This window comes from Lonchura striata, chromosome 8 (assembly GCF_046129695.1).
Source record: "Lonchura striata isolate bLonStr1 chromosome 8, bLonStr1.mat, whole genome shotgun sequence".
Taxonomy (NCBI): Eukaryota; Metazoa; Chordata; class Aves; order Passeriformes; family Estrildidae; genus Lonchura; species Lonchura striata.
The window spans coordinates 31,143,902-31,164,472 of NC_134610.1; the positions used below are offsets into that span (position 1 = coordinate 31,143,902).

A 20,571-nucleotide genomic window follows, 5' to 3' on the forward strand; every position below is an offset into this window, starting at 1 on the left:
GGACTGAAAAGTTTTCATGTGAGATTTTTAACCGATGCTATATAGTTTTTTCTCCTTTGCATTACAACTGCTTTAAGGAAGTGGAGAATTCTTAACATACTGAGTTCAAATATGTGCTGCCTCTGGATAAGAACAATGTCTGCAACTACTTACAGGGCCACCAGGATTCCCAGGTCTTCCTCTTTCTCCAGCTGGACCTCTTGGTCCCTAGAAAACATGTAAAAATGAATCTGTTAAATGGCTTCAAAAATCAGATGGCTGAGCAAAGAGACAATGCTCTCACTATTGTCCACTGCAGGTTGGACAATAATTAAAGCTAAAAGGCCGAGGAACAATTCAGCTAACATTTAAACACTCCAGGATGCACATATTTACCGGTTGGCCTGGTGCTCCATTTACTCCAGGAAGACCAGTTTCACCCTGTTAAAGAGAGAAAAGAAAATTAACTTTGGTGAGAACATATTTTGGTTTATTCAATGGGAAGAGATGCAGAAAAAAGCCCAATTTGTTATCCCTTCCTATGGGGTGCTGGGTGTCCTCAGCATGAACTGAGTTCTGAGAAGTGTAAACAAGTGCCAAATCAAAAATTAAACAGGAAGTAAAAATCAGAAAGACTCAGCTTTCAAAATACTATGCAAGAAAGTCAGATGACCAAGACTTGTCCCTTCATTTTGGTATCTCATGCTTATTATAGCTGGAAAATTGAGACATGATTGGGTTCTGAATACCTAACTCCTTTGGAATGATTAATATTCTTTTCACTGAGGTATCAAATGGGCTTCTTTAATGCTTATTGTATTTTTATAATTGTTTAAGATGCAAGGCACAGGTATACAACAAATAATGAGGTCATTACCTACTTAGAAAGATGACAGTCTAGATTTTTACCTTTGGACCAGGGGCACCACTGTCACCTTTGGCACCATCTTTTCCATCAAAACCCTGTAGGGAAGTAAAACCATATCTGTGAATTGTATTCCTCCTACATTTGGGAAAACTTGATTCCTCTTGGCAAAATATTAAGCCCCCAAAAGGGGCATATTTTCAATAATGAGTGCTATCAGCTGTTGGAACCCTTCTTGGCATTAGAGATGGAGCTCTACCACTGAGGTAACCAGAAAAAACTTGAATTTGTTGTGGAAGTTCAGATGACATTGTGCAGAAATTAATTCTATGATTCAGTCTTGGAAATGATGACTGAAAGATCACAACTGTGCAGCACCATAATTCAAGGAGAGTAACAGACTCAGCTATAATCAATATACTCAATACTTACTCGTTGGCCTTTCATCCCAGGCATCCCAGGCATCCCAGGGTGTCCTTTGTGACCCTAAACACATATAGAAAGATTCATAAATCAGGTACTCATTGTAGGAAGGGCACAAGCCAATGTGCACTGTGTGTCATGTTCACTTGACTAGCTTGATATGGGAAAACAAAACCTATGATTACAAGGTCATTGTTATTGGGAGATTTTCCATACCGGTAACCCAGGGATTCCACGATCTCCATTCCTGCCTGGTCTTCCTGGTTCTCCCTGTTGAAAGAAAATAATTATTTTTAGTGTTTTTTATTGCTTGACTCACTGGTAAAGCACCAGTTGTGGTAGAACAAGGTGAGTTGGAGTAAGCAGGTGAAACTTCCACCAAACAGTGGTGGTCTTGCAAATCCTCTCAGGGTGACAGTTCACTCTGTCACTGCCTTCTAGATAACAACTGCCAGAATTTATAAACTCAGCTTTTAACAAGATTCTAGTTGATTTCTAAGTTACTTCAAGACAACCTTTAGCAAGAGATGATCCCATTAAACTTATCTTTCTTAGTAAAACACTCAAAATGAACACAAGCTGTATGTTTGCACCTTGCCTGGTACTCCACCTGTTCAGGACTCCCGGCTGTGACACAGACAATGGTGTCAATGGCTGTAAGCCCCATAGTAAGATTTTAAGGGAGCAGAAAGCTACCACTACTGCTTGATTTTCTTTATAATTGCTAATTTATTTTGTACCAAATAAATAGCATGTTTCGTGCTTACATGTTTTTTTTTCCTAAACAATCAAATTGCCTGTTAAAATTGAACCCTTTATGGAATGGATGATCACACTTTATGTAAGCCAAATTTACTCTCTTGAAGACATGTTTTCAAATGGAGAAATAGGGAGATGTTAAAAATTCTCAAATGCAATAATATCAATGCCCTCTACTGTCTTGCAACTTAATGAACTATTTTTTTCCTATTTATTAATAACAGGATGAATAATAGTGAACTTACATCTTTTCCTGGTGGACCAACTGGGCCTATCATTCCAACAGGACCTGGAGGACCCTGTAGAAAAGCATTATATATATATAAAAATATATATAATATAATTAGTTATGTATTATACATAAATTATATTATATATTAACTACAATAATAACAAATACTAAGTATTTTTCAAGCTAAAAATGCATTAGGCATCATAAATACTTGTTCATTCCACATGCATCAAAATAAACAACTAGGATAAACTGCAACATTTCCATCCACTGCAGAGGTGACACAGATTCATGCTTTTAAGGTCATGGTTTTAACATGCACAGTGATACTGAATGGGTACATACGGGAGGGCCGGGCTGTCCTGGCTCTCCAGGGGAGCCCTGGTATCCAGCAGAGCCCTGGAATGCAGACAAAAACTCAGTCAAGATGTGAACAACTACATGCACCATTCCATGGTGCAGTTATATTTTATAATCCCATAATTGTAAGGAAAACTGTAGTCAGATCAATCAACAAATGACCAAAGATGAAATTACCAGAAACAAGTAGAACATGCCTCCATGAAAACAGAATTAATATGCCCCTCTAAAAGGAGACAGATGTTGAAAACTCAGACCATTGGTGTGTTCATTGAATGTGTATCCCACTTTCCTTTACATCCTGTTAATATTTTGTATGGATAGACATTTGGGAATGACAACAGGATGTCAGGCAGTGGCATGTCTTCAAATAATGTTAACTGACACCCCATGGACTTGCAGAGATCTCAAGGGGTACACAAGGATTTAAGCCAGCACAGTATATTGACCTCAGCTCTTGAGTCTTGGTGATGGTACAGCCTGAGATGACATTTATGCATAAAATTCTTCAGCATACTATCTAGTTTTATCAGTTGAAAAGGTGCTTAACATTGATGACAGAGAAAAAGAGAAGCTCATATAGAAAAATACAAGATGATTACAAGAAGATTAATGTTACTTACAGGGGGACCTGCATGACCAGGCGGGCCAGGGGGACCACTGGGGCCAGGGGGTCCTGGAAAACCACTCTACAGTGTAGATTAAAAAACAGTAGTTACATTAATGTACTATAAATATAAAGCTTAATATAATTGCAGTAGTCATCAATAACTGTGAAATAAACTTTTACGTAATTAGTTCAGAGACAAATCCTTGGTGACCTGCACTTGGTGCAGTAAAAAGGAAGCAGCAGTATATTCACACAGTGCTGAAGAAATACATTGTCTAATTGTCCCTTCAGAAAAGGCTTCACTGGGTTGTTCCTTGCAGGCTTGGCTAACATACTCCCAAGGTATTCTCAGAGCTGCAGCTTTTCATTTTTGAATCACTACTGCCCTTCTCTAGACCCCAGAGGGATGCTCAGAACTCTGCTTTTCAGCTATCTGAAGGGAAAGAATAGAAAGTAGAACCGAATTTGTTAGACAGAAAAAATGAGTGTCAGCTTCTCTTCTGTGTAACTGGGATTAATTAGCCCAGCACCAGAGATTCCTCATGACCTAGAGATACACTGAATTAAGGCCACACTTTTGTTGCTGTCAGTAAGGCAAACATTTTCACCAATGAAATATTTTATGAACTTTAACAGCCATAAGAAAAAAATGAGGTCTGGACTAATAGAAACCTCAATATTTCTACTTCTTGTAGCAACAACCACAAAAGTATTTTATATGGCAAAACAGAAAGCATTTTAAAGTAAGCGCAGTGGTCTACTGCAGCTATATGGTTTTTTAAAAAAAAGCTTTTGTTAAATTAAACTCTTCATATGTTTCCTACACAAAAGAATCACATATATGGATAATATGAGGATAACTGTGTGCCCCAGTACTGACAGAATATTCCATAGTTAGTATTGCATGGAATGTGTTTCACGGGATATTGTCATAGTGTGTCAGAAAAGGTCAGGACAATTTTATTAACCTAATTTTCATAATACAAGATTATCAGTATTGCTGTGCTATGCTAGCATGTGCGGGACAGTACACTACTGTACTACAAAAATAAGTAATATTAGTTCACTGTTGACTTTTGTCTAAAAAAGTGAGCCATTTTAATATTTGCTGTTTTCTAGGAGAGAAGTACAGCAAGAGGCAGAGCTGTGAGGGTTTGGGAAATGGGACTACCTCTGATATGTGAATACAATGAGCAGACCCTGTTAATTGTTAGAACTCATTTGGTATAAAGTAGCTCTAGATCCAATCAGAATTAAAGCCATCAACTCATCAACAGCAATCAATCAATTAGACATACAGCTATAAACAAATGAGATACAATTTTTATCAAGTTATACACTGAGGAGATAAACTGATAGTTAGGGGTGTGCTTGCTTCTAGAATCTCCAGACTTTGAACAGATGAACATCCTCCCGTTAGTGATTGTGCACTGGTGGGAAGAGACAAAGACAATATGTGGAGGTTACATGGGCAAGTGAAGAGAAACTGTGATGTAAAGCACAAAATCAGTCTACAAGTGGTGTAAAGCCACAGGAATGCAGCAATGGAGAGATGTGTGATTGAGGAAATACCAGGCATGGTAACCACACTCAGCCAAGGTTGGTACTATATTTTATTGTTTTGCTAATATTCCAAATTATTTTGGTTTTGGAAATTTACTAATTAGGAGTATTTAAATTCAATAAATTTATAAAATAATAAAGAAATTAGTCCATGTAATGAAAATTATAAACACTATTTAGCTCTAGTGATTTCAGCCACATCTGCCTGTAACTGCTGGTACTTACTTTGAGGTCACATATGCTATAATGCAATATAAAAGCCCTTATGACCTGAAAATACACAGACAACCCTGAAGATGTTCTACGGTGCTCAATAAAGTAGTTTGGTGGGGTTTTTTAACCCAAGTCCAGGAGTCAGAGCACAAGAAATAACTAATCACTTCCAGGGAAAAAGCCAAAATAGAGAGGACAACCACAGTTGTTAACTGAAGGTGTCTCTGTTATCTGCCTGGTTCAGCACGTCCCATATTAAGACACCATGTATCAGAATGTAGATGGTATGACAGCTGTGGGTGAAAACTGTGAGGAGTGAATAGGAATAAATGAATGAACAAGGACAAAAATGGATGGTGGAAGAAAAATGTACAGATGATCATATTAGCCAATGAAGGAGGTAGAAATAGATTAAAATGAAGGTGAGAAAATAATGGCTATATTTCAGGAAAAAGAGCTGTTATAATTAGTAAACCTTATTTCACAAGTTGATCGAATGGGATTCCTTCCTGCCCGCCTCCCTCCCTCTCTTTTCTTCCTCTCCTTCCTTCATTTTCTTGGAACTGCCTAACTGTGCTGCAACATGTGATATCCAAACCATGTTATGCAGATTTGGGCTGTAAATAGTGATTACATTTAATGAAGCACAACCAATTTCCAGTAGCAAGAGGCAGAGCTCGCTACTTGCAATTCACCACACCCTCTATGTAGCAGATTGCCTGAATCAAGAACACTTCATGTTGAGTATCTCTAAATCCCAGTGCCTAAAAGGAGAATAATAAATTGCAACATTCAGATTTATATTACACATGAAGCATAGCTCAGGTACAACTCTTTGAGGCAGTCCATGCTTTTTCTCACTTAAGAACCTGAAAATCTTGGACCTGGTCTGGGAGGCAGATACAGCATCCTTAGTACACAGTCTGAGTAGCTGTGGGTAAAAAAATGGTAATTGAGTTTTGGAATGAACAAAGTTTATAAGAAGGGTTTACTCACTTGTTATCAGGCAAGTTTGGATCATGGAAAAGTTAGCAAGTATGGAATATCATACTCAGTAAATACAAATTATACTGAGTGGGTGAAGGAAGATTAAAGGCAGTGGAAGAGACAAAGATTGTTGGAAGGAAGGGAAGAAATTAGTGGAAGAATATCAAGCAGATAAACGAGGAAATTACATGAGAGAGAAAGGAAAAAATTATTAGGTAGTGTAAGAAAGTCAATCACAGACAGAGATGAGGAAAAGGAAGGTAAGAAACTGAAGAAAGAAAGTTAAAATAAAAAATCCAGATCATCTATAGCTACTTCCTAGAACAGTTTTGCTGAACAAACTGGTGCCTTACATCACATTCAGCTTGCAGGCAATAATTAAATGAAAAATTATATTGTTAGATTAAAATCAAGGTACATTCACATCCAAGGTATGAGCAGAAAATGTGTTCTTTAAAAAGAAGAAAAAAAACTTTATCATCTTACAATGGGTTGTGGGTACCCAATACCAGCTCCACCAGCCTTCACATCATAGGAGTCATACTGTGGAGAAAAACTCTGTAAAAGAAATAGAGAAAAAAAAAGAAAGAGAAAAACAAAAAAGTGATTGCTACAAACCAAATAAGTATTTTTCCTGCAGTGATATAGCAAATGCATGGAAATAACTGCTTTGTATCTGCTCAGTAGTACTAGCTTGACCTATAGCTGCCATATATTTACATAAGAGAAGCCCAGCCAGTGTCTTCTTTCTGAGGCCATGGTGACATTAGCTCCCTAGGCTGGGCACATCCATTTTTCTTCTGGAAAGCTGGGACTCAGCTGAACCACAAAATGACCTTTCTCCTTTTACTCTGGTTTGACTCCTTCTGAGCTTCTTTCCCCATTTTCACTGTCTCTTTTCTGTTGGACTTAGTTGTCACTCAAGGAAGTTGATGAAATATTTTATGCTGCTCTAAAGAGAACAGCTGTTTATAATTATTATAATTTTCCTGATTTCTTTTACCTGTGCCTAATGCATGACTCATTTCACATGAGCAGACAGTCAGATGATGTGCATTAGTGCACTGATGCATTATTGGCCCACAGGTGGTTGAGCAGGAAGGGCTGAACACGTGCAGTGTTCTGCCTGTTCCTCCAAACCACTGTGGATCCAGCTCCTGCACTGAGCAGGTGCAGGCAGGACTCCTGATACCAACCCTCCTGTCAGGATCCAACAACTCATCTTTGATACGGGGTTGGAATGGGAGACTAATTCAACCTGTTTTCCTCTCCTGTGTTTGCCACCCCAAACCAGTGTCACTGGTGCCCACTGGGACTGGTAAACTGATCCACAGCTCAGTCCTGCAGAGGCAATCCCTTACTGAATTAAATAAAAACAAGACAGCTTTCCTCAGTTTCTGGCATACCTAGGAATGGGAAGCATGTATGGAAGTTATAATCAATGGCCTGTATTCAGAAGTAGCAATTGTTTCAACACAAAATGTTTATCAGCTTTGTGCTAAAGAAGTCCCATCTTGCAAACCTGGGCTTGGTGGCCTGCATGGATGACAATGTCACCCTGTAACAAAGCACTGCTCTTGCTCAGTGTGCCTAGCCCTTATGAAATGACTTCAACATTCAATGAGCCAGAAATAAACAGATACCATGATAAATAGTACTTGCATGGCACTTCCCTGCCAGCAGAGCAGCAGTGCTTCAGTCTAGTCCTGTTGGAATGTTAAACATGCATTGACAAAATACAGGAAAGTATAAGACTTCCCTACCATCCATCTCTGTTTTCCAAAGGCACAAATGGGATGGATGTCCCTGAAAGCAAAGCACCTGGGAAGGTGCAAGGGACAGCATTGCTTTGCATGGCTATGTGCACCAAGGTAGAAGCTGAACATAACAATGACTTACACCTCCACTTATACTGGGACACGACTGGCAGATTCCAGGGGGCCCAGGAGCTCCAGGGCTCCCTGGCTGTCCTGGTGGGCCAGGTGGACCATTTCTGCCTGGAACTCCAGGAGAACCCTGCAAAGGCACAAACAGAGCAGATACAGATGTTGTCACTTGCCTCCAACTGCAAAGACACTGAGGGACAAACCTTTCCATTTGTAACAAAGTCTGTGTGTCTGTGGGAAACCTCTCCTCAACAAGGCCACAACCAAACATCCAGGGAACACAGACAAAATTCACACATGGAAACACTTGGTTAATGGAACCTTGTTAAAAGTGATATATTAGCAAACTCATCAGAAATATTTAGCAGTTCAGTCCCAGAATCCGAAATTATTACTTCTAGTAGAGCCTTAAAGATTTTTTTTCCACCTTCTGTAAAGAAATATAACAAAACATAACAAATGTGATACAGTTTGGACTGTAAGAAACCCTGTGTTCTTTCAGTTTAAATTTTTGAGTGTTGTTGAAGCTAAAGTTCTACTTCAAAATAACTATATGACGCAGTCCTGCTGCAGACAGTTCAGACATCAATGAAAGTAGGATATCTTAGCAGCTTGAATGGGATATATAATACTAGAGGAATGGGATCTTGATTTTGTTCCTTTCCTTAGGGGAAAAAAAAAAAAAAGCTGCACTTACAGGGTCTCCTTTGGGGCCTCGGCTGACTACTCCAGGAGTCTACAAAAAAAAAAAAAAAAAAAAAAAAAAAAGGAAAGGTAATTAAATCAAAAAACAGGATCAGAATAAAACAAAAAAAATTGCACACACAAACAAGCAAAACGTTTAAACATTTGATGCAATTTTCTCACATGAATTCCATTTATGCTTATTCAGTATATTTAAAAGCTGTAGGGTTTTTGGTCAGTCAATCTACTATTGCTTGGATCATTCATAGAATTACACCTCCCCTAGAGGCAAAACCATGGCACTAATGAAGTCAGTAGAGCTTTGCCATTGAGTGCAATGGAGACAGAATTCCACTGTGGAATGCTGTGATAGTTTTCTTGTGTCCTTCTCACTCCAGCACGAGAATTGTGATGAGCTAATTTTAAATTCTCAGATCTACTGCTCCAATTTATTTATTTTTCAATTAATAATTCAGTTACATGTTACTACCTGGATTTTCAATTTTTGTGTTCAGCTGCTACCAATAACAAAGAATATTCAGATAAATGATCCTGAATCTTTCAAGATGGCATTTCCCTGTGCACCATCCAAGGTCATCAGGACAGCTTCCAATGTCCTGACCAAACTCCTACATTTGTGTGTGACATATCTGTCTGTGACATTCCATGTGTAAACAGATGTGCTGTAGAGCTACAGAAATGCATCTTCTCTCTCTTCCTCACACCTCTATCACTCTCTTGTTTTCTAGATAAGGATTCTTAATGTGTCTGTGGCAACCTAGGTCCTTTAACAGAATCTCACAGATCTTTAACACCGGTGAAATGTTCAGATAAGCTGCAAGCTCAGTATAGCTGGCTCACTCCTTGAAAGTCTTAGGCAGGGGGCATGTACTAACATTCTTGATTTTCCTAAGGCCAAGTTCCTGCAACTGGTTTATATAATGTTGGTGGTTATAAAAAGATGGTGATAAATTAGTGATAAAAACAGTATAATCACCTTTCCTTAACAGGGCATTAAATCAGCAATAAACCTGCAAAAGGAAATTCACTCTGTGATGATGTAGAATTGAGTTGGTAAGAAATGCAGATTCAGAGATGCTATGAAAGTTCTGTAATTTTCTTTGACTCTGTGTTGGCATTACTTTCATGGATATGGATTGAGTATGAAGTCAAAAATAAGGTGCTTGCATTATTCCTATGCTTTTCCATAAAATGAAAAATGTAATGTCTAGTTGCTGCCCTCTGTCCGTTTCTACTATTTTGGTGCCCATTATCTACATAAAACTGAGTTGGAAGACTTAATATCATCAGCTGCATTTTCCATCCTAAGTATTTGCCTAAATTCAGAAAATGGCATTGAAAAGAAAAGCATTTAAGAACATCTAAGCCAAAATGAATTGAAGTTGATGTGCATCAAGAAGGCAGCAACACCAAAGAAACAACAGTAAGAATAAACTTACTCTTGGAGGTGGTGTTGTTGTTTGTGGGCATACTGGACAGCACTCTCCAAAAGGAATCTCTGGGTTGGGGCAGTCCAGCTCCTGATCATCACAGATGATGTCATCGCAGAGAACAGATCCCGAGTCGCACACGCAGATCTGGCATGGCTCTGGTTTCCAAACATCCCTGTCAGCATAAGCCTGCCCAAGATGGGTACATCCTGTGACTGCAAAGAGAGACAAAATTGTGTTGGATATTATTTCAAATGTGTTTTCCAAATTACAAATGAGTGACATGGAAATTGTTTGATTTGCTTAGTTTCCTGGTTCACGCACGTGAAATAAAAGGCTAAATGCTGCTCTTCAGGCACTGGGGGGATCTGTTACATGAATTGCAGAGTCTGCTCTGAGTTTATAAACAGACATCAGTGGAAACCTCCTGGAGCTTAGCCAAAGCCCAATTAAATCTCTGATAATCTTCTGTCTTGAGTAATTTTAGTGTCAGACAGAATTACTGTCTAATTAGCAATCGAATTCTCTGCTGCAGCTACAGAGTAAAGGTGCCTAAGCTCTCCAGCACGAGTGCTACTGACTCCATGTGCCCACAGGAGCACTTGCACATGGATGTGGAATAAGCCATCTGTCCAGCTCCAGCCCCTGTCTCCAGCATCTTACATTAATAGCTGCCACCAAGGGGTTTCAAAGAGATTTTTGAAAGCCAGTGTACGTGACAGATCAGAAAGAACATTTACCTTAATTGCCCAAATGGTTTGCAATTACTGTATCAGCTGGCCTGATCAAATGCTACAAGTGGGTTTTTTTCAGAAAAGAAGATTGTTCATCTGCAATATTCATGGCTTTGTGAATACATTACAACAACTGTTTTACTGATCAATCTTGTTATAGACTATGAATATGAAAAGGCTGACAAAAACTGCCTTGACACATTAAATTTTTGATTGGTATTTTCTTAGAAAAACATGATTCAGAAAGCCAGGTCATTTAAGAACCCAATAAAATAACACTAAGAGCATCTAATTTGAGTTTTACAAGCTCGTTTTAAGTTTTGTAGATGTTTTTAGAAGTCTTAGATTGCAAACATAAGTATCACTGAATGTCATGAATAATTTAATAAGAATTTTTTTCATGGATAATTAAAAATAATTCAATTTATAAAAAAGAACATTCTGGGGAAAGAGGTATTTTTGTGCCTACATAATTCTTAAAACTTTAATACGAGGGTAATTTACCTACTCTACACCACCATTCAAAAAGAAAAAGAAAATGACAAAAGATGTAATTCAGATCTCTGACATTAAAATTGCCACTGGCTCCAGGCAGAAATTTCTGAATATAATCAAATTGTAATGCCCACAATTTTCTAGTATGAGACTGAGCCCAAAGTTATTGCAGTTCCTTCCTATGGGTTATGCAGTCCCCTTTTTTTTTCCTCCCTGTGTCTTTAATCTCTGTTTTTAATCTTTCCACCACTTCATTAGCACCCTGGTCTCTTTTTTTTTTTTTTTTCTTTTTCTTCCTCTCTGTATTTATGGGTGTGTATTCCCATTCCACACCAATGTTGTTTGGCAAAGTGCACACTAAGATGTGTTTCCTCTCTTCTCATACTTCCTCTGCATTTCACCTTTCCTATAACATGTAACTTCCCTTTTCATCTTCTGAGAATCCTTTTATTTTGTAACCATGTACTCAACTGAGCTTAATTTGCCCCTGCTCCCTTCCCACTTTCTCATTCAGCTGCCTTTCCTTGGTCATTTCGACCTGACATTTTCCATGCAATTCGTTACCTCCTACGAGCTCTGGAAGGGCAATGGGGGAAACAATCATGTCTCCCTGCGGGGAGAGCCAGAGTGCAGATCATGGGGCAGAGCACTCCATGGGACAGGAGGGTTTCTTTTCCCAGTTTCAATCCTACTACAGGCTGTCCGTGTCCATGCACACCAGCTTGTGTTATTTTTACACATTAATTATAAAAGAAGCAAATGGGAAAATGTTGACTTGTTAAAGCTGCCACTCTTTATGGTTAAGAGTTGATTTTGACCACTATCTTGATTAGAATAACAGAGCTTCAAAAACCTCTTCCAGACATTTTCAAGCCAATATTTTTTCTTTGCCTGATATCAAGCTGGGATTTAGTATTTTACCTTCCTTTGATAAAAAAATCTTATAATGGAAAGCCTTCCAATGGCATGTGAAAACTCACTCCCCTCAGACATTCTTTACCATTTAGAAATTCAAATTTTCCTTTTCCACCCCTTTTGGGCCTCTCTAGAAACTTCATATTCTGCACAAGAGAGGTGGAGAAGGGTTGCTTATTTCCAGGACAGTCTCTTCCCCACGCCCACATGTCACAGGGTTACGGCATCAGAGGATGCTGCTTCAAAGGACACTAACAACAATCTGCCTAATGCAGCTTTTGGACATGAAATGAGTACACAGAAATTTGGTAAGTTCAAATGAGAAAAAGAGCCAATTTTATTTCTGACCTCACAATATATAGAATTCTAAAAGTGACAGTGGACTGGAGGATGAAATTGCCACCTCTCCAACTACACTGGTCACACTAACAGTCCATCAATTCTCTCTTCCCACAAAGAAGAATGTAAAACAAGCATTATTTACATGACAGTGCATGAGAACTCTAGTAGAAATATGTAAACATCAGAAGGCATAGAAAACTTTTAAAGGAACTTTAAAACTTTCAAAAGAACTATAAAAGAAAACTTAACACTTTAAAAAATCAGGGAAACAGCCTAACATGTGCCTAGCAATATGTCCTTAATCTGCCAAGTTAGAGCTACCTTCTTAAACATTACTTGGCTTCCCCATCCTCACCCCACAGAACCATATCTGTGGATCCCAGGTAAATAAGCTGATTCTCTGCTTAGTTAGGTGCTGACTGTTTCTGCATGAAATATTTTCCTCCTTTTCACAACCAGGATCATGCTGTGGACACTCAGGGAAAAACCAGGCTGCCCAGTCATGACAAGGCTAATGACAAATGTTTCCTGACAAACAGGAAAGCTGAAATGTAGAAGGGAAGGATTATGAATGAAACCTTTATGGCCTCTGAAGTGACTCAAGAGAAAAACCAAATCATAGGGTGGCTCATTGCACATGTGAAACCCTGGAAAGCTGTGTGCTGTGGGAGGCAGAACCTCAGCAGAGCTGCTGGGGAGGTTGGAGCTTGTAAGCCATGCTGAAGGAGTGGTTGGATGCACCCTGGAGAGCATAGATGGGCACAGATCCACATCACCCAGAGCAATGGACTACTCAGCTGCCACTCTACTTGAGCACCTGCCAGCTCCACATGTCAAAATGCTCTTTTCATTTGTAAACGTAATAAGGAAGGGGAGAAATTTCTCTTTTCTAGGGCAAGTCATAATTAAATAAAACCACCATTGTATGGAGTTAAAAAAACCTAATACTGTTGCTATCTGCACTTGTAATATACAGTTCTATGAACTGCAACACATATAAAGGGATGCATAGCATACAAAATTTTCTGTACCCAAAAGATGTGTTTGATTAATTGCAATAATCTGATTTTCCGCTCCCAAGATTACTTTCTTAGACTTTCAAAACCACATTTTTTAACTATGTGTTTAAAACAACAATGTCCTTATTTACTAGGAAATTCATATCCAAGGATATGAACATTCCTATGTCATTTTTTTCATAATTCTTACTTCCTTTTAATTGATTTATTTTGCTGTTGTTATTTTCAGATATGTGTTCTTGCTGCCTTACAGCAAAGAGGACAGCCCCAATGAGGAGCAAAAAAGACCATCTTTCCCCTGTGTTTGCATTTCTAGTTAATAAAGATTCTGTTTCCAAGACAGAAGCAGTCTTTCCTCAGTGCCCAAATTTTCACACTGTGAATACTCACCTGCCATATATTATTAAACAATATCAATAAAAAAGTGGAAATTTAAAATATGTCCCAATGACTGATAATTTTACATTAATAAGGAAATAAATGAGATTTCTCTGCACTTTTACAAGCTTGTCATTCAGTTAGGCTACAGTAGGTGGCATCATTTAACAGGAAGATGACAAAAATTTGAAGACATATGGATATAATGATATTCATATTTGCTTCTAACTTTCTGGACATTGTTAAATGAATTAAGAAATAAGCTAGGAGAGCTGCAATGAAAATGCTGTAGCCTTTGGCAGAATGAAAGTATTAAATAGATTTCCAAATGAAACTTACATCTGGGAAGACTTAGGGTGTTAAAGACACCCCCTCTGTGCTCAGATGTAGATCTGTGTGTCAGCATGTTATGACATAATGCATTTTGCATTGCACATAAAGATTAACTGTTAGCTCCAAAATCCTTTGGAAAGCTGATTTGTGCTAAAGCACTGGCGAGTAACATATAGGGATAATGAGGTTATAAAAAAGCTGACTTGTCTCCTTCTAGACTTGTGGTATAGCAGCCACATACTTGCCTTAGCCAGCTTTTCTTATTGATTCCTAAACAAACCCATTAGCCTGAGGTTTAAGAAACATTAGAACTCAACAGTATTTGTCTATGGCAATGCACAATCTTATTCTTCTTCCCAAAGCCCTAAATACGATGGCTATACAGCACTTCACTTTTGTGGCACTTACTGCAGTGCTTTGTTGGAAGTCCTGTGTCAATCTCTAGTGCACTGTTACAAAAGTTTAATACTCAAAAGCCTGAATTAATTGGAAATTAGGCTTTTTACTGAGCACTCATGTTGTTATATGTTTTGCTGTGTGTAGCCTAAATAGTGAGCAAAATAAAAAAAAGGCAACACAATAATTTTATGCTGGTCTTGAATTATTTCCCATTCTAGGAAGACTGGCAGCTGTCCATAAGCAGACCAATAGTGAAAGCTGAAAGGAAAATAACAATTTAGTTCCAAAGGACCTATAAGTGGGGTACATGGAAGAGCCCAAATGTGTGCAAGGGAAAACACAGATGGCCATTGTCATATGACCTGAAAGATGACAGATGTCATATGGGACATAATCCCAGTCCAGTGAGGTGAAGGGGAGTTTGTTATCACATGAGAATCTGTCCTACTCTGTAGTTGGTTTTGGCTTTGCATTTATGCATGCACCACGATCATGACTTAACCACAATTTTATGGCAAAAGGAAAAAATTTCCTAATAGTATCCTCTAAAACCACAGGCTTTTCCACTTTGGACAAAGGCAATGTCCAGCTATTGCATTAGTAGCAGACTCACATACCCCATTTACAGAGATGTGACTAAAGGGTTAGAAATGAAAAAAACATCTTGAACTTGTCTGGTTCTGCCTCAGAGAGGGCAATAGTCCACACAGGGGTGACTCATGATCCTCCAGCAGCTGCCTGATGATGGCTTGGGAAGCAAAACTGGGGAGCTTTGGTCTGTGAGAACATGATCACAAACACAATGAGTCAAACAAACAACTTATGCTGTATTTAAAGTGAATCTAATAAAGGCTAAAGCACCAAGATGAAGAAGGCCTTGCCTCTGACTTTGACAGAATTCAATGCCTGATGAAGTTAAGAAAGCATTTGTGTTACACTTTTAACTGTACTAAACCTGTGCTTCCTCATCCTGACCTAGTTTTGGTCATTTCCTTTACAGGATGAGTACTTAAAAATTGTTTTACATTTCTTCTGTAGTAAATACATTTGTTAACTGCATACCCCAGCACTGTCTGATACATTGTTTAAACAAAGCACAAAGTAGAATATGTTGTCTATTTTCAATAGAACCACTATCATTCTCCTACTGGAGTAGGTGGAGGAATCCACTTCACCATGCGCAGCAATGCTGCTTTCCATTTCCTGAGCAGAAAAGAATGCCACAGCATCTACCTCGAGGCAAATGGTTTGGGCTCTCTGTCTGGTATTAGGATGATGTTTATAAGAAAGCCAAACACAGTCGTTCCATCCCATCATTAGTAATGGAAACAAGCAGACTTTCATAATGAATGAATTGGCTGGAGGAGCTGGGGTGGCCTGGTTTGCTGGCATGTCCGGTCAGTGCCGAGTACTCCAAAGGGCTCAAACCCTGTCTAGGTCTCAGGAGTCAGAAGAGAGGTGGAAAAAAGTGAAAATAAATGGTTTAACCAGTTGTTTTTTTTTTTCAACTGCAAGGCCTTCAAACATTCTCTCAGCTGGAATTGTCTTAAGCAGCTAATTAATTGAATCCATTTCACACAGTGCACAATGGCTAATTTAGGTATCCATACCTATTAGGATATTTTCAGGTTTAATAGTACTGATGAAATATATTGTAAGGCTTGTCCACATGTGATTGGAGGTAATGAAACCTCCATTTATTAAACACCTAAATGTTGATCCAGAGTGGGTCAACCATAATAATCCATTGGTGCTCTGTGAGCTGTAGAAGGAAGAGCTGCTATCAGGTGGAATGGAAAAGGAGAATGAATGAATAGTTCACAGTCTTCCCAAGTTTCACACCAAAAAGGACAGCTACATCCTGTGCTTTCAGAATGTAACTGAAGTTTCTTACTTCTAGGGATGCTTGTCTGCCAAGACAGCAGGCATTGGAAGAGTTCTGCTGCTGTGCTAGTCCCAGTTTTGCCCTTTTCTCAGATTCAGAGTATGAATGAGAAAGGTGCTTAAAAGAATGCTGGTTAAGCATAATGCTGTGTCTGTCAGAGGTGTTGCAGGATGGAGTCATGTGCTGTTTCACTGGCAATGTACAGAAGAGTCTGGATCCTCAGGTAAAGGATCCTTGTGTCACACAGCCAAACTGCCCTTGCTTCGAGACCCACCCAGTCTGTATGTCAGATTACAAAATAAATAAGAAAAAAGCAGGCAGGTACTAGTACAAACAAGTGCTTGCATTTTAAACAGCTTGTTCCTTGTTCCCTTCATTTGTGTTTGTATGCTACAAATGCCAAAACCTGTCTGCAGCCTTTAAAAAACTTTAGAAATATCAGCATTAGAATATATCCTAAGTATATTTGTTACCAGGTAAAACAAAAAGTGCCTCTATTTCCCCTGCAGATTGTTGGCTTTTTTGTAATCCTTCAAAGTGTGATTTAAAATCTCTAATTTTTCTGCTTTATCTTCAGAGGGCTGTTCTTCCCAGAAGGTAATGTGGTCTAAAGCAGCTGATTCTGTCACTCTGCTCCATCTCAACATTTATGTTTCACTAATTGCTCTATTTGGGCACACATGCTGACACCACCATACAACTTCCAAAGCTCACCCTGCCACGGCAGCGCTGCAAGGAAATAGTGACCAGAGATATCCCACCAGAGATGTTGTTACATAGCAGCTTCACTTCTTCAGCTGGTGTCTGGCATGAGAAAGCATGGCAAAAGAACTGGCTTGCTTCAAAACTGGCAATAAGCAAACAAAGTGCAGGGTGGTTTAGTTGGGGAGGCTTGTTTTTTGGCAGAACTGTCATTTCAAGCTGAGTCATACAAGGGGCAGGGTAAAGCAGACTGCTCTATATCTATCACCTTGCTTCTTTCTTGGGGCTGCCCAGAGAAATGTCGACTGTCTGTTCCTGAACTCATAAAAGTCATTTTGAGGAAAAACTTCTGCTGGATTCAAGAGACAGTTATACCCTTTTTGTTCTTAGCTATTCCTTGAAAACATCATGGGTCAAACTGCTTTTTGCATGGGAGGAAGATATTCCTGAATAAACATCTGTACTGAGTTGTTACTCTGGGATTTCCTCTCCAGTGTCCCCTTCTCAACAGGCTGACTCTGCGACTAAATTATATTTATGCTTCTGTCTTTTTAGTAGAGATCAACCTCTTTTTGCCATAAGCTGCAGACTTCAGATAATTCCTCCCTGATTAAGGATAACCACTGCCTGATCAGAACCTCCCTTGATTTTACTGGGCTCTGAATCAGACCTAAAAGATGTTAGCTTCTAATAATTCTAATGGTAACTGAAGCTCTTGCCTGACAAATCAAATCTTTTACTAAGGGTAACACTAACATTAGAGCAGGACAAAAAGTAAGAAGACATTTCATCATAATTCAGTGCACTCAGAGCCTTTTAGAAGGACCATTGCATCATACTTCAGCTACTCTTCAATTACTGGTAAAATGCCTATGAGATTTTTCCATCCCCTCTGTTCTTACATTACAATATTTTTTGGCACATCACCATTTGTGCCATGCAATGTCATGCTAAAAATAAGCAATGGACTGCAAGAACTTCATCTGTGGCTATTTAGCTGTAGTGCTGGCATAAATTCTAATACTACTCTACAGTAATATGATTTTAACGTCCTTCTTATCGTTAGAGTGAATGATACCAAATTCTTGCATAAGGACTTGTGTCTTAAAGTAAGCAAAGATGGACATAAAGTCAAGGTCCAATATGATTTCTGTTGATTTAATGAATTTATTAGTTTCTTTGAACATGCATCCTGCTCATTCCTTGGGCAGTCAATGAAGACTTCTAGAGTCAGAATCCAAGTGTCAAGGTAATGTTAGTTTTGAGCACTTGACCACTTCCAAGCATATTCCATAAGAAGCTGGCTTAATATATTTCTAAAGAAAAGTAACAGTTCAAGCTCAACACTACCAGGATCAATTATGGGGGAAAAAATTACTAAAATAGAGCACAAGATTTTGCCAAACTTAAAAAAATAAAAATCACCCCCAAGGTGTAGCTCAAAGACACACTTCTGCATTCCTGATTTTAGCTAGGACCAGGAAGAGGTTATAACATTGGAGGGTTCATTGAGATGTTTTTTGCAATAGGTCTGTCCTGGGAAGACTAAAAAAAAAACTAGAAAAGTCATTGTGCACTGCTTTCCCAGACTCTACAACCACTCTGACAGATCTAAAACATCGCAAAAGAGAGGTTCATCTTTTGAACTGATAAGAGAAAGGGAAGGAATGGAAATTGATAATTGTTAAATCTTGGTCCACATAGAACCTCATTTAAAATATTGAACTGTAACTACTTAATTAATGATGCTTTAAGCTTCTGGCTTGATAAAACCTAAGCACTGTGTGGGGAAAAATGCATGACTTTCATTTTGCATTGTCTAAATTTGTAATTAAAAATAATTTTTGGTAGGTAATTAAAATTTCAAGTCGGACATGATCCTCTCTTTCCCCTCAGCTCTGTGAGAGAGCTAACAGATTTGTGCAATGCTGTTTCTGTGGTTTGCCTTGGAAGAGATGAGCCTGATTCAATGCTTCTCTCCTGAGGCTGAAGCAGATGGGAAATGTTACAATGGCAGTATAATACATGTGGTAATATCATTTATATTTTCAGATACCTTGGACAAAGTCACCCCAATATAACTCCACAGCCATAATGGATTTACATCTGAGATGAGTAAAGCAGCAGGGGGGCAAATTCTACGCTGGCCTAAGTCCCTGCACAATTTTATTGGTTTCCCTGTAATTTCAGAAGTTGGAAGTAAATGAAGGATTTGGTTATTGGATTTCATATTCCAGAGAAGGATTAAAGTGCTCTGGCATACTGTCTAAAGAAAAGAATCATATCTTTGGCTGCCAATAAATTAAGGGCATTTGTAATTCAGAAGGTTGTGGTAGGGTTCTAAATGCATAGAGCATCATTAACCTAGTTTCATCTGCAAAACAGTTTGTATTCATTCACTCCTTATTCCAGTTTCTACTAATTCACCCCACATCCATTTTGGACAGTTTGTTGGATATGGATGGCAGTATTTGAAATTCTTCTTAATCTGCCTCATAGAGTATATTAAATGGCTATTTGTACACTGGATACAACGCTCTTATTGTCAGCCTCCTAGGGCTACTAAAGTAAGTATTGTAAGGGTTTTCTCAGGGTACCAAAGACAACTTAATTTTGGAGACACTTTAAAATATCAAGTTCTATGCCTGGACATTTTTCAAGCACAAAGACCTATGGATCTTCCTAACTAATTCTCTTGTGAGGTGAAAATTCCCACTTTTGGTGCAGTGAAGAGCCTGCAAGCAGAAAGCTGGCTTTTTATTAATATCAGAGGTCAGCTACCTTGCTACTGAAGTGGCTGCCTGAGGCCTGGCACACATTTAGCTCTCCCTGCTCTGTGCAGCAACAACCCCAGCTGGCACAGGGTGAGAATAAACAGCACCACATAGCCCAGGAGGGCTGGAACATCTGCAGCAGACACAACCCGATCCAGCACAGTTTATCTGCTGCAGCCCTTAAAAGGTATGGGTGGAAGACCTGGAGCCAGAGAACACCTGATAAATGCATAAGTTCTGTACAATTCACTATTTTTGATTCTTCACTGAAATACATTTACAGCAATCTTACTCTCTTCAGCTGCTCAGAAATAATCAGTTGAAGTAGAAAGCTCTCTTCTTTCTTCCCCCCACTCCTCCATATTAATCTTATTCTGTTCATACAAAAAAGGAGGGAGCTACAAAGAGGACCACCCGGCCAACAGCTAAGCCACCAACAGTCTTAGAATATTGTGCAAAGAATCTTCAAAATGTCTGAGTAGATTTCAATTACTCTTTTCAAAGATTTGCAATTCCCACTACATAGCCCATTGTTTGCTTTCACTAGGACATTCTTCTCTTAAACAGTTGGCACGGAATGACA

The 20,571-nt window shown here is 38.8% G+C and overlaps 1 protein-coding gene across 1 annotated transcript in view; it reads right to left on the reverse strand.

Moving 5' to 3' along the window:
• COL3A1 (collagen type III alpha 1 chain) overlaps window positions 1-20,571 on the reverse strand; it is a 49,130-nt gene that overhangs the window by 20,994 nt on the left and 7,565 nt on the right. Inside the window, exons 2-13 of the mRNA XM_077785151.1 lie at window positions 10,022-10,227; window positions 8,575-8,613; window positions 7,891-8,007; window positions 6,478-6,549; window positions 3,242-3,307; window positions 2,604-2,657; window positions 2,272-2,325; window positions 1,484-1,537; window positions 1,277-1,330; window positions 889-942; window positions 376-420; window positions 154-207 (exon numbers count right to left, since the gene is read on the reverse strand). Coding sequence (XP_077641277.1) covers window positions 154-207; window positions 376-420; window positions 889-942; window positions 1,277-1,330; window positions 1,484-1,537; window positions 2,272-2,325; window positions 2,604-2,657; window positions 3,242-3,307; window positions 6,478-6,549; window positions 7,891-8,007; window positions 8,575-8,613; window positions 10,022-10,227 — 869 coding nt within the window. The remainder of the gene's footprint in view (window positions 1-153; window positions 208-375; window positions 421-888; window positions 943-1,276; window positions 1,331-1,483; window positions 1,538-2,271; window positions 2,326-2,603; window positions 2,658-3,241; window positions 3,308-6,477; window positions 6,550-7,890; window positions 8,008-8,574; window positions 8,614-10,021; window positions 10,228-20,571) is intronic.